The 14,500-nt window shown below is 37.8% G+C and overlaps 1 protein-coding gene across 3 annotated transcripts in view; it reads right to left on the bottom strand.

The window, feature by feature from the left end:
• Positions 1-12,175, bottom strand: part of LOC141427287 (uncharacterized) — a 37,440-nt gene extending 25,265 nt beyond the window's left edge. For all 3 annotated transcript variants that reach the window (XM_074086585.1, XM_074086584.1, XM_074086583.1), the window contains exon 1: positions 12,033-12,175. In XM_074086585.1, coding sequence (XP_073942686.1) covers positions 12,033-12,038 — 6 coding nt within the window. In that variant the 5' untranslated portion in view covers positions 12,039-12,175. The remainder of the gene's footprint in view (positions 1-12,032) is intronic.
• Between the last annotated feature and the right edge of the window lie 2,325 nt (positions 12,176-14,500).

The following is a 14,500-nucleotide window of genomic DNA, read 5'->3' on the forward strand; positions in this document are numbered from 1 at the left end:
AGGAGGTTATCAATCGGTTGTATGTTTTTTTTTTTTAATGTTTGTTACCTCAGAACTCCGTCCATTTATGAACCGATTAAACATTTGAGTTCGTTAGGAATGCTTTCAATTAGGTCCCAAAGCAGAAATTAGGATCTGATGATGGATCTTAAGAAATCGAGGGAACTCTCAAATTGTAGGACACCTATAGTAATTTGATATATTAGCATTAACTCGTGCATTTGCTCTTGAAATATATTTGGTGAATGGAACTGATGATGAAAACCAGATTTGACCAACGAACTACTATATCAATAACAAGTATTTCACGGGTAATTTAAATTATCATGATTAATATACTTACTGATAAGCGACTAAGAAGAAGCTTAAGTAATGATTCTTTCGAACTGATCTGATGCTGAAGCCAGAAGGTAGGCAACGGAACTCTGTTATAAAACAACGTAACTAAGTCGTGTTTGGGCTTAATGGAATTGTTGTGAAATGACTTTGGGCTACGAATACTAAAAGTGAAGAATAAAGAAATTTTTAACAAAAAAGTAAAACCGACTCCAAAAAAATAAAAAAAATAACAAAAATGAACCGACTACAAAAACCCTTGAAAATATTTTCTAGGTAAGTAGGTACGTACTAGCTTCGAAGTCGGTACTCAGCACGACCAGCAGGAGGGATTGAACCAACATAGTATGTAGGTGAGGTAACGACTATTGTGAATTGTCCCACTCCTGCTGGCTCGTGCTGAGCACCGACTCGAGCTAGTACTACCTACTTACTAGAAAATATTTCAAGGGTTTTGTAGTCGGTTCCATTTTTTGTTATTTTTTATTTTTTTGGAGTCGGTTTTACCTTTTTTGTTAAAAATTTTCTTTATTTCTCACTTTTTACCCACACTAATCTGTCCGCGACATTTTTCAAACAATTGCAGATTTTTGTAAGTAAACATGTTTTTTCTGTAATAATAGACGGTGTGCTTACATGAATACATGCCATCCTACGTAAGTGCAACCTATTAAACCGTGAAATATCTTGTTGGATGTACGATTTTTTGGTATCGCCAGAGACAATTTTGGTAACGCAGGAGACGCCCAAAGTGTTGGTAAAATAGTTGATTGGCCCAACTATGTACTTACAGTTTTTAAATTAATTCAGTATACTTCAGCAGTTTGGTTTGACTGGTTGACAAAAGTTTCCATACCTACATTGGTTGATGTTCAAAGTGTACTGTAAAGTGGTGTGGCTAAATTTTGAATCTGAAATTCTGATGGGAAACCACTCTGGCCCCTTTAAACAAACTAACCCAAGTATCTGCGGAAATATGCTGAATTAATTTAAAAACACCTTAGGCTACAAGCATTAGGCAGTTAACCGCGCCGTTCCACTTCAAAGTATCGCTTGCGAAAAGGACGGCACGCTAAAACTGCACAGTTAACCGCGTAGCGACCTAGCCTTATGCCACGTCCGCCGTACACGTATGCCGATTGAAATCCTAAAAGAAGGAAGCTATAAACTTCAAGCCGTCGATGAAAGTGGTGCAGTGCAAGTATAAGTCAACCTGTATCACCGTTTACGCGCACCGCAGGCTGCGCCGACGCCGCCCGGATGAACTCGTACTCGGGAGTCACGGCGGACAGAGTCGGGAGGCGCGCTGTGGTCTTCCAGGGCCCGTTGGAGACGAAGACGTTGCGGTTTGCGTTAGGGCCGAAATGTTTCATGACGTATCTGGAAGATGTGTTTAGTGTGTTAGCCTTGTGTTAGCAAGTTTTAATGGCTTTGACAGTTGCTGTATTCTGAATAAACATGAATGAAAAAGAATGCTCTTGTATGGTGATTTTATTGGCTGTCTAGGCCACGGAAGTCTATAGGCTGTCTCACAGGAAACTTGAAACTAAATAAAAGGTTCTTGAAACTACCTTTATATCCTTTTGAATAGGTACATGGCTAATTTTGTCAAGGTAGTTGAAGCGTCAAATATACCATCATACACATTTTAACAGGTTCCCTGTCCCGAAGTAACGTGTGACGTTCTTTTCACACATTTTCGCATTTAAAATATAGGGTATGATTATTTGAAGTGACAATTACCTGTTTGGCGGATTCCTGTATATAACATACGGCATCCTTTGCGATGCAGCTGGCAGGATTCGGTGCGTCCAGGGTCTGTGCAGGGTCACGCCTGGTCGGAAAGCTGTGGGGACCCTCATGCGGTTGACGGCCATACGACTGATGTAGGCGGCTTGCGATACCGACCATAAGGTTAGGTAGACTAGGTGGATCTGAAAAAATATGTGGTATGTAGTAAATATGTGTGTATGTACCCATTGTGCCCGCGTGGGAACTATGGCCCAAGCCCTCTTGTTCTGAGATGAGGCCTGTGGCCAGCAGTGGGACATACATAGGCTGGGATGGCGATGTGGTATGTTTAGGAGTCATGCGGCAATTAGGTAAGTCGATCGCCGCATGCAGCTTCTGGTGACCGCAACAGTGTAAAAGCTTTTTCACATCTCGTTTTTAGGGTTCCGTACCCAAAGGGTGCTAACGGAATTCTATTACTGAGACTCCGCTGTCTGTCTGTCTGTCTATCTGTCCGTCTGTCACAGGACTCCACTTGAATCGTAATAGTTACACTTGAAATTTTCACAGATTATGTATTACCTACTGTGGCCGCTATAATAAGAAATACCCACCCACTTGCTCGTTTGCCCTCCAGTCGAATAAAAAAAAAAACTAAAAACAATAAAATAAATATTTAAGGCTCTCAAACAAAAACATGATAGTTCTGCAGTTTTTTGCTTGATATTAATAACGGCAGCAGGTAGATGCTTGAAATATTCAAAGAATCTTATTTAAATAATCATTTTAAACATAAATGTTTATTAGAAATAATAAATAAATAAATAAATAATAAATAATTACACTAAAATAAAATAAATATTGAAGCTATTGAAGCCGTGGTGCTGAGTGGTTTGATCCATGGCCTCTCAAGCAGATGATCTTGGGTTCAAACCCCGGCTTGCACCTCTGAGTTTCTCGAAAAACATTTACGGAATTACATTTACCACAAGCTTTACGGTGAAGGAAAACATCGCGAGGAAACCTGCACAACCTGCGAAGCAATTCAATGGTGTGTGTGTTTAAGCCCCGCCCGCGTGGGAACTACGGCCCAAGCCCTCTCATCCAGCAGTGGTACGTATATAGGCTGGGTTGATGAAAATAAATATTAAACGGGGGCTCCCATACAACAAGCTCTTTTTGCTAATGTCTAATGTTGTATGTATAGATAATGGTACGGAACCCTTCATGCGCGAGTCCGACTCGCACTTGGCCAGTTTTTTAAACGCGTCGAGCTTTAGGAACGCGAATTGTCAGCGCATTTTTTTCTTTTCATAGAGCAGCCATACAGTAATACAACTCGCTTTTGTATCGTACAAATTGCAAGGGAAGCAAAAGTGCTTCCAGTTGTTCTAGAAACTTGAAATTGGGTTTGAAGGTAGCTCTTTTAGAACAACCAATAAGGAAAGTCTGAATATCTTAATTTTTTTGTCTGACTTTCAATGTCAGTATCCAAGCAGTACCTACTGTACCTAATGAAATTACGCTTGTATATTTTGCAGGAACACGGCTCTGCCAACATTGGATGTTCATAGAGATTTACAAATGTACTCGTAGATACCTATACGGTTCGCGAGTCCGCTTTTTTTTTGGGCAATGATTGCAATGATGTGCTGTTGGTGTTTTCCACCGCTACAGCAGCAGGGCTACTACGAAACTCGATACTCGAAGTTCGTGTCGTGCGGTCCCTCTGACACTTATACTATTTAATACAAGAGCGAGAGGGACGGTACGATACGAACTTCGAGTTTCGTTGTAGCCCTGCAGCTTCGCTCTGACTGAGTCCGCCTTGCACTTGCCCGCTTTTTTATTGCATCTACATGGAAATATATCACATAAGATAAGTGTGTTCAATTACCCAGATAATTTAGCTTAGTCTTCAACTGAGTAGATTTAGGTAAACAATTATTTTACTTCTACCTTCAGAGTTCTTAGCGCCAGGCTATTAATTAATCTCCAACACCAGCCGGCCAGCCGTCTACATTCCGTAAAAGTCCGCCGGCCTGGGAAAGGCCGGACCGGATTGCGTCGTGAAAACAGTTCTCAGAACACATGCTATGGTTAGCGTTTGACGATGATTTGTCGAGTAGGTAAGTACCTAATGGTCGTTCGAATGGTCGGAAAAGAGTTGAATAACATGGACATTGAAAGAAAAAATCCAGGTGTTAAGTAAAAATTTATTTATTGATCAGGGATGGGATGACTCCAAAATTAATTTAATATTTAATTAGTTGGAGATATATGTAGATATGTACCTAATGTGCGTTGTTTAGCTATATAATTGAAATGAGTACTGTTGACATCACTGTTTTATAGATTATTTTTTAGTTTTTTTAAACGGGGTCTCTCCATAAATCCCTGTGTTTTTTAATGTATTTTTCTTTAATTTTATACTGTTTTTTATGTTTTTTTTAATTAATTTAATTATGCTATCCCGCGGGAACTGTGGAATTTTCCGGGATAAAAACTATCCTATGTACTTCCCCGGGTCTCCAACTATCTATACAACGAATTTCTTCTAAATCGGTTCGTCGGTTTCGACGTGATGAGGTAAACAAACACACAGACTTAAAAACTTGCTTTTATAATATTGGAGTGGGATAATAAACAATATTTTTTCCAAATTCTCTGAGGTTATCTACGAAGCAACGTTTATCACATTGACGTTTGAAGGAAATCTAGTGAAAAACGCGAGAAACTCGTCATCCATCGAAACACGCCGTTACGGGTGGACGCGGGCGAAACCGAGCGCCGTAATTAGTATGCGGTTTTCTAATTTAATATTATTTCTGAGCTACAATTAGAATAGTGAAACGACCGTCAAAATTTTTCTTGTTTTAACCATGAGATTTAGTTGCCGTGGTTTTTTTATTTTGAACAGAGCCCTTTAATTACAAACTTTATACTACAACTATGTAAACCACCTGACGGTAGAGTGGCGTCGTGCCATTTCGATTCCCACCGGATTGCCTAATATTTTTACGTGTCATCAGTGATGGCAAAGATTGTGTGCATAAAATGATAAATGTTGCATTCGAAGACCTTACACACGAAAATGAGCCGTGTTAAAGCCGTGGTGGCCTAGTGGTTTGACCAATCGCCTCTCAAGCAGAGGTTCGTGGGTTCAAACCCCGGCCCGCACCTCCGAGTTTTTCTATATTCATGTGCGAAATCACATAATGAAATTTACCACGAGCTTTACCGTGAAGGGAAATATCTTGACGAAACCTGCACACACCTGTGAAGTAATTCAATGGTATGTGTGAAGTTGAACACGACTATTGGTAACGGCGTAGATTAGTTAGATATTTTTGATCAAGTTTTTGCTCACAAGTTTATGAACTCGACTGTACAATCGGCAAAAATTATATGTGCTCATTATTAAACCTTTATTCCAAGAATTACGCGTCGACTGTACCTACTAACGACTTGATATAATCATTATACGCTAATCACGTACCTACGCTAAACACAAGATGCAAAAAACTTTTCTTTAGCTGTAGATATTATTAAAACATGCGTGTTACAGGCGATGCGTGAATGTTGCATTCATTACTTTGTACGAGGCGAGGTTGATGACCACGTTACGAGTTGGATTAAGGTAATTCAATTTCTTTCTCTTACTTTTAATATCATCAATGTCATAATCATAATCTCAGCCTATACAGGTTGTAACATTCATATCGGTCAGTATGGGAAAGTCTGAAACTATATAAGACATAAGAAGATCTGTTCGTAGGAATCATGTCTTCGATTGTAATAACAAGAAAAACTGCATTCATACATTTAAAAAAAAATCTTGTTTTCAGCTCGGGAATCGAAACCGGAAGTTTTGGAAAATAAAACTTAGGTAGGTACATTATAAAGAGTAGGTAGGTATTATATTTTACAATTTTCGGTATTTCAACTGTATGTACATTATAATTCGTACGCATGCGACAATAAAATAAGTCAATAAAATAAATAAAAACCCACTGAAACAAAAGACAAACTCTTTGCTGGCCATGGCCGGCAATGTTGTATGAAAATCCATTACTGTCCTCTAATTTGAAATTAGAACGAATCTTCAATAAGTGCTATACTTATACAAAAACGTATACTTTGCGTTCTATGATCACGAAGATAAGGACGATATTTCCTTGGATGTATGAGAAAAATAATAAACTAACTGGCGATGAAGCCCAATAACTGCTCGGGATCGCAGTAAACTGCAGCTGTTAAACTTAGTGGCACCTAGCAGAATAGCGGCTAACTTAATAGACTACAAACACCGTTAGCGAGCTCTTTGCCGCTTGAAGTGATAACAGGTGCATTATGATTGCATAAATCAATGCGCGTCCGGCATTGACAGAAATGCGGCTGACGATTTTAGCAATATAAAATGTAAAATAATGAAAAAGAAAACAGCCTTAATAATTTATCTTTACATCAAAACTAGCATGTTGCCCGCGACTGCGCCCGCGTAGAATTCGTTTTCCGCTTGCGGGAACTATGCAATTATCCGGGTCCGGGATAAAAACTATCCTATGTACTTCCCCGAGACTCAAACTATCTGTATACCGAATTTAATTAAAATTGGTTCAGTCGTTCAGACGTGAAAAGGTAACAAATACAGACTTACAAACTTTCGCATTTATACCTAATATTACAAGATAATTATTATAACGACGACTGACGCTCGGTTTGCCGCCATGCGATATATGTCAACCAACGTGGACAAACCACCATCATAATGTCGATGAGAAATGCAAGGCTGTCTTTATCGCAATGTATGATGTGAAATCTAGAGTGACCGGTTGTGTGGACGAGTTGTGCGCTGTCTAAAGCCGAGTTTAGACTTGCAAGAAAAATCGTGCCAGTTGCATTACATTGCGAGGCCGTAAAGCCAACATGTTTATAGTGGTCCACCGAGCGCCGCAATGTAATGCAACTTGCACGATTTTTCTTACAAGTCTAAACTCTGCTTAAGGAAGGTCCTACGCTAGCTGACGCAGTCACAGATTAGTAATAGTACAAGTACAGAAGCTTCTCTACCTTACAAAAGAAAGAAAGGTAAAAGGCCAAATACGTTTCGCTTGCGACGTAGGTAAATAAAATAAGCGCGAGCGCGTCACGCGGGTGATCCAAAGTCGGTGCGAGGCAAGTGTGTACGATCACAAATGTAGGTACATAAATATTCGACTTTTCTTCTACAATCAGTGCCCTTAGTGTAAGTTTTCGTTACAAAATACGTCTCGATCGCGTTCAAATAAAAAATCGCGTTTAAAATCTCAATTCGTATGGAAACTCGAACATCGCAAACGTTCCGCTAGAGGCGCTGTTCGTCTTTGCATACAAATTGAGATTTTAACGTGAACGCGATCGAGACGTATTTTGTAACCGAAAACTTCAAACCGAAAACACTAAGGGCACAGGTACAAAATCAATTGAAGTCGTTAAAAGCATTATTCGTTTTTAACCCTTAAATTGGCAGTGTGCCACATAGGTCTAGTGTGTGCAAGACTATCTTTTTGTATTTTTTTTAATGTACTACTTTTGGACTGCCTATAATATAAAGAGGTTTGTTCCATGAACTTTTTTTAAATTTTGCCAATTTATGGATTAAAATTAATCCTTTAAAGGTAATTACCTAATACAAAAACTATAATTCATTATACCCGCCCGCCTCCTCTCCCACGTAAACGCATATAACGGGTGTGGCCTGTAATATGAGCAAATAATTAAAAAATAGATTTAAAAATAATTAGTTAATTTTTATTACACTTTAAAGTTTATTCGAAGAAGCAATGTAAAGCAAATCGCTTGATGTTTGTAGCGTGACAGGCGGCGTCAGTATTTATTTTTAAGAAAAAAGGAAAATCAAGACTCCATTATTTTTAAAAGTCGTTGAACTAATGTTGTTTAGTTTGACGAGTACGATCTATGTTTTAATTATTTGCTCGTATTACAGGCCGCACCCGGTATTCGTCGCACAAACGTAGAAGAGGTGCGTTTTTTTTTTGTAGAAATCATCATTTAATCGCTTATGTCGATTTAAACTTGTCAGTTCTATGCATTTACTTCTTAAAATTATCTTACTAAAAACAAATATTCCAAAGAAAGTATAAATTCAAAGCCGAACAGCAAATTCCATTTGATAGAAATTCGCAAATCTTTGTTGACAAACATTCGCGCGACCGACGAACGACCTTGCGAGCAAAACCGGTCCCATTTCCAATGCAAATCCAATTTCTCTCGAACACTATCTTAGGAACCACATTTCATGGCGACGCGCCTTGCTAACGATAAGCAAACGTTTTGAAACGTTACTCCTGTATAATTAGTCTTAAGGCGTAGGCTAGTCTAATCTCTTGATATTAATGAAATCCCAGCTTTTACCCGCGAATGTCTGCGAAAAATTCGTTTATCGCTATAACGCGGTAACCATTTTATTTAAATTTATGGAAATAATTCCGATCCGCATTAGCGATCCCTTCAAATAGCGAACCTACGTGTTTTAAAATAAAGTTGTGTTAAATATTTGTGATGTATAGATATCATTTAATAATAATATTTTAAATATGTTTGAAAATATATATACCTCGTTGAGTTTCTTGCCGGATTCTTCTCACCAGACGTTTTTCCGAACCGGTGGTAGATTTTTTTTGACATTCATAAGTGCTTGTTATGGCCTAAATTAATTATAAAGATATTTTGACATTTGACTTTTGTGTGTTTGTCCGTTTTTCACGTCGAAACGGAGCAATGGCAATAGCAGTTTATGGGCCAGAGGGTGACATGCTATGCTACTTTTTATCTCGGAAAAATGCACAGTGCCCGTTGGAACAGCGCGCGACAACCGAATTCCACGCGGGCGAGGCCGCGGGCAAAAGCTAGTTTTCTAATAATCCTTACTAATATTATAAATACGAACGTCTCTATCTGTCTGCCTCCCGCCGGCATCCCTGGGGGTAGGTTGGGTTCAGACCCATACCACCGCAGTGCTGTAGTAAGCGTAGCGGGGCTCCGTAGACCAGATACACAAATGACCTGAATTTCTTTCGCGAAAGACCATACTTATATTTGACACAGCGATTTATGATTTAGGTACTTATAGGTAGAGTCATTCACGATGACGCGTGCCGTGGTTCTTATTACAATGTCATTAATGTCTAATTTTGTCAAAATCACGCGTCTTCGTGGATGGCACTAGGTATATATATTTGTAAGTTGTACAGTCAGCACCAAAAGCAGCTGTATTTGAGAAATTGAAAAAATCTACGGAGCCCCGCCGCGGAGCTCCTATTTCTGGGCGGTGTGCCCTTCGGGCCTTATCCTACTGTGTCCTGACATTTTGTAACAAACTTAGCGTTTAAGACCTAGACGTTGGTGACCTGCTTTGTTATTTTGGACATTATTTCAAAATTCTTAGAATTCTTTATTCAATGAACAATTTGTACTTTATAAAGTACATTCGGTCGTTATTCTTAGTGTTAATAATTAGTCCTTTATAAAGTACGTGAGGACTTAGGAGGATTTATTATTTATTATTTCCTGGGGGACAACGACAATCAAATTAAGGTTGAAGTCAAATAGCTCTATTTGATTTAGGCAAGCACTTATGATGACTGTCAAAAAAATCGACCATTGGTTCGGAAAAAAAACTCTGTTTAAAAAAATCCGAAAAGAAAGAAACTCAATGACGTAGGAATGTAGAGGTATAAATACGTTTTAAACAGATTTACAATGTTATGAATAAATGATTAAAATCACAAGTATTTAACACAACTCATTTTTTAACACAGTAGATTCGCTTTTCGAAGTAAGGGTTCGCCAACTACATATTTCCAAATGACGTCGCAGATAAAAGCCAGTAAAGATCTATTAGCATAAATAAAAAGTATGCTTGCGTATCCCATTAAGCATTCACCATTAAAACGCTTCAGATCTATCTGACCTAAACTTAATATTTTCAATGTCCCGTTACATGAAAGACTTTGGCCAAGTTGAAGCGTAAACGACAAGTTTTATTGTGGACTAGACACCGCAAATCTAATGGGATCAAACCACAGAGCGGCCATTAAATTATAATTTGCAAGTAACAAGTGGGACAGCTTGATTTTTAGGGTTCTGTACGATCTGAACGTTCAGAAAGAAAAAGCGGAATCCTTATAGGATCATTGTTCGACGTTTGTCAGTCAACGCGTGGATATCTTCAAGCTGAAATGAATATCAAATATTGCGGTACCCAAGGGGTACAATATGACTCCCATGATGTCGAGTTGTCGTCTCGTGATCATGGCGCATGCAACTGTGCCGAAATATCGAGCTTCTCTAAAATCAAGGTACGCGGAACAAAACCCGAATTTAATTAATAAAATTAATAATGACCGCAATAGTCTAAAATAAGCTAGCTTTTCTAGCACAACTATAAGAAAAAGTCTGAAAATCTTAAATTTTATTGTAACTGGTAATTTTCTTTTTATATATACCGTCTAAAATAATCCAATACTGCGTTCAGTCTGCGTGTTTTCAGGTGGTAGGACCTTGTGCGAGGTCCGCCCGGATTGCTACTACCACCTTGCTCGCTAATCCTGCCGTGAAGCAGCAGTGCTTGCACTGTTGTGTTTCGGCGTGGAGAGTAAGACAGCCGGTGAAATTACTGGCACTTGAGGTATCCCATCTAAGGCCTCTAGGTTGGCAATGGCAACGCATCTGCAATACCAGGGGTATTGTAGTGGTGTAGGTGGTGATCTCTTACCACCAGGAGACCCACTTGCTCGCTTGCCAACCAGTCGAATAAAAAAAAATATGATTGGGTTGTGGAGTCTTTTTGTATTTTTTATTTCAACTCCAAATTTGTTACTTTTACGCTAGTGCTGCTGCTTAAGTAGCAAAGTAGAAATAAGCAACCTGAGATATGTATGCATAGGAAAAATTCGTGTCTAGATTCCTGTCCAGCAGTGGGGTAGGGGTTATAGCACGCAGCACGAAATGCTGAGGACCTGGGTTCGATTCCCAGTGCTGGTCTCTTTTTCTGGTTTTTCTGTGCATCCATGTCTGAGGTTGTATTTTCGAAACATAAAAAATATTTTGCTAAGGAAAGCTTACGAAAGACTTCTGACATTGGATATTCATAGATATACTTACATACAAATTGGTACGGAAGCTTGGATGTGCGAGTCTGACTCCCACTTGGCTGTTTTTTTTATTTTTCAAAGTGAAAGTCAAAATATCTTTATTCAACTTAGGCTTTATTTATAACAAGCACTTATGAATGTCAAAAAATACCACTGGTTCGGAAAAACCTCTATTGAGAAGAATCCGGCAAGAAACTCAACTCAAGCTCAAGGTTTTAGAGCATTTAAACTTTTTGGAAGTCTAAGTCGCCTTGTTTGTTAATTATTTAAAAATAAATAGTTCAATTAGGTATAATAGAATGATGTGAAATTTGAAATATCTTCCGATGAAACTGCCTTAAGTCCCGGAAATGTTTTTATATTTAGTTTTAAAATGGAGAAGTTCAATGTTCAACTTATTATTTATAACACAAAGTTATCAACGCGTTTTTCTTTCTATGAGATAGTCATAATAAATATATGAATTAATAATTCGTTAAATTAATAGTTCAAAAAATAAATTAGTTCTTTAACTAGCGTTACATGCTTGTCAATTTATGCCGGTTAAAATTGTTAGATAAATAAAATAACAGATCCCATTGATTACATTCTAATAAAATAAAAATAATTATTTTTCTTTCTATATACGATACCAACAAAATATTGTAAGACGTTTTGCTGAGAGTATCTTTTAATAAAAATATACAAGGAATGCAATGTAATAAATTAAATATAAAAATAAATTTCTATGAATAGGTATTATTATTTTTCAATTTTCAATTCAAAATTCAAAATTCAAATGATTTATTCAGTAAACGTAACGCTTACCTTCATATTGCAGATCAAAGTCACTTAACAGTCAAAAACACTGACCACTTCACACACTTCAACCACCTTAGTCCATCTTTTCACAAAAAAAAGTTTTAAATTTCTAATCAAATTTATATTTGGAATTCCACTAGTGATGTGATCATCGCTCCGTCCGAACACGGTATGACGTGCAAAATGGGTCAACATACCGCTTTATACGACCCCCACGTGAGCAGAGTGGTATCGAATGCGAGATTAAACTTGATCATCTTAGAAGGGTGGCCAGTCGCCCGTAATCGCGGGTGTAATTAGTTAAGCTTCCATTTAACTTTTAGTAGGTACCTCACTAACAAAATGATTTGGTAAAAAAAAAATCGCTGACGGAAATAAATGGGAATCACCGCTATACATCAGAGTAAGAGTTTATCTATACGTTTCATTAGTTTTTCCTTAAAAAAACGTAAGCATTTAGACATTAATAAGGCATTTGAAAAACCTCAAAACCGCTTAATGAGCAATTTTTCGTTTGCACGCTCTTAATATTATAACCGCTATTTTTTTAAGTAATTCGTGTCCTGGTTATTATTCATTATCATCTTGGTTTACTACACTGCAGGGCACAGGCCTCTTCTCGGAATGAGAGAGCTTGGGCCATAGTTCCCACGCGAGCCCAGTGCGGATTGGGAACTTCACACACACCATTGATTTTATTCGTGTGCCAGAAATAACCCACAATCCCCTGCTTCAGAGGTCAAAGGTCAAACCATTAGGCCACAACGACTAATGGTTATTAATATTAACTTATTCTTACACAGTTTAAATTTTACATCAGTACTTACCTATTTTCAAAGTGAAAATTTAAAACATCTGCATGGATTTTAATTAAGTTTAGTGCAGTCAAAAATAGAAGTACTTACCTACTTGACCAACTGAAAGATTTAGCAGTAGGAAGTCAGAAAGTTTCTTCATCATCATCAGCTTACAGCAGTCCACTGCTGGACATCGGCATGGCGCGCCACAACACTGTCGTCAAAGTTTCTTAGATTTTAGTAATTTTGTTCAAACATCCCATCACGTAGAGGTAGGTACTTTAGAGTCCAGGAAAACTTTATGAAAAAAAATGTGACAGAAAAGTAAAAAAAAAAGCCGAAGAAAAGGAAATACTCTATTAGAAGCTAAACCTAAAATTACAAATTATGTACGGCTACGATATCGTTCGATCAATCTCGTGGTCTACTTATGTAACACAAGACCATAGCTCAGAGACCTAGCGCTTGTGAATTATCAATTTTATTATTTCCTTGGTGTCAGACCTAGGAACTATGCAGGTTGTGATTAGCAAGCTTCCTGCACGTCGGGCCTCGGTGCGCGCTTTCCACAGAGTGCAGGCTTGTAATTAAAGCAGGTCGGTGACCTAGGGACTGTTGAACTTTTTTTGATTTGTCATTCAGTTCAAATGGAAAATCGTCCACACGAATTGACTACCTACTTTGAATTTGGTCCGAAATTGTACCGTCCAAAGTGAATTTTGTCAAAAAGCAATTGTGCTGAAAAATATTGGGCACCAAAGTTATTTTTGTTGTGAATTAATTAAAATCGAAGTGAAATAAACCCGGGTAACTTACGTCTTAATAATAAAAATAATAATAAATTTATACAATATAAAGTTAAAATTTTAAAATTACCTAAAATCACAATCAATCATCATCATCCCAGCCTATATACGTCCCACTGCAGGGCACAGGCCTCCCCTCAGAATGATGGGGGTTAGGCAGTAATTCCACGCGGCCCAGTGCGGATTGGGAACTTCACACACACCATTGAATTGCTTCGCAGGTTTGGTCGCAAAATCACAATCAATACTTAATTATAATAATCATTACCATTTTTTTTCTCTTATATCCGAGTTTAGTTTGACTTATAGTCAAAGTACCACAACCCGGATTTATCACGCTAACACACTCGAGTAAGTAATACGAGTATTTACCTCGACTTTTACTTGTTAATAAATCACGATTAGAATTTTGCCTATTATAAATTAGGAACAAAATCAAATACGCAATATTTAACTGAACGTATCAAAGTAATCTGGATTAATACCAAAACATTATTGTTGAAGATTTGTCAATTTTATCATGAGACAAGATTCAATTTTTCACGATATTCAGGACGGACAGTATTTCTGGTTGTCTTTATAATTTAGAGTTATCGATATTCCATTTTTAATTGATGGATGCTTTGTGCTAGTAGGTAATATCATGTTGACATCCCGTACTTTTGCCAAGGAAATCATACTGAAATTGATTATTGAAAGGTCCACCCTGGTACATAAATCTGTTTGTTCCACTGTATCTCTTACCATCAGGGGACCCACTTCCTCGTTTGCCATCCAGTCGAATAAAAAAAAATCTTGTGTGGAAAAAAAACCATTTTAATAGCGAAAATAAAAAGTGGCTCTAATGACGTAAATTTTTTAGATCATAGAA

Source organism: Choristoneura fumiferana, chromosome 4 (genome assembly GCF_025370935.1).
Source record: "Choristoneura fumiferana chromosome 4, NRCan_CFum_1, whole genome shotgun sequence".
In the NCBI taxonomy this organism is placed as follows: domain Eukaryota; kingdom Metazoa; phylum Arthropoda; class Insecta; order Lepidoptera; family Tortricidae; genus Choristoneura; species Choristoneura fumiferana.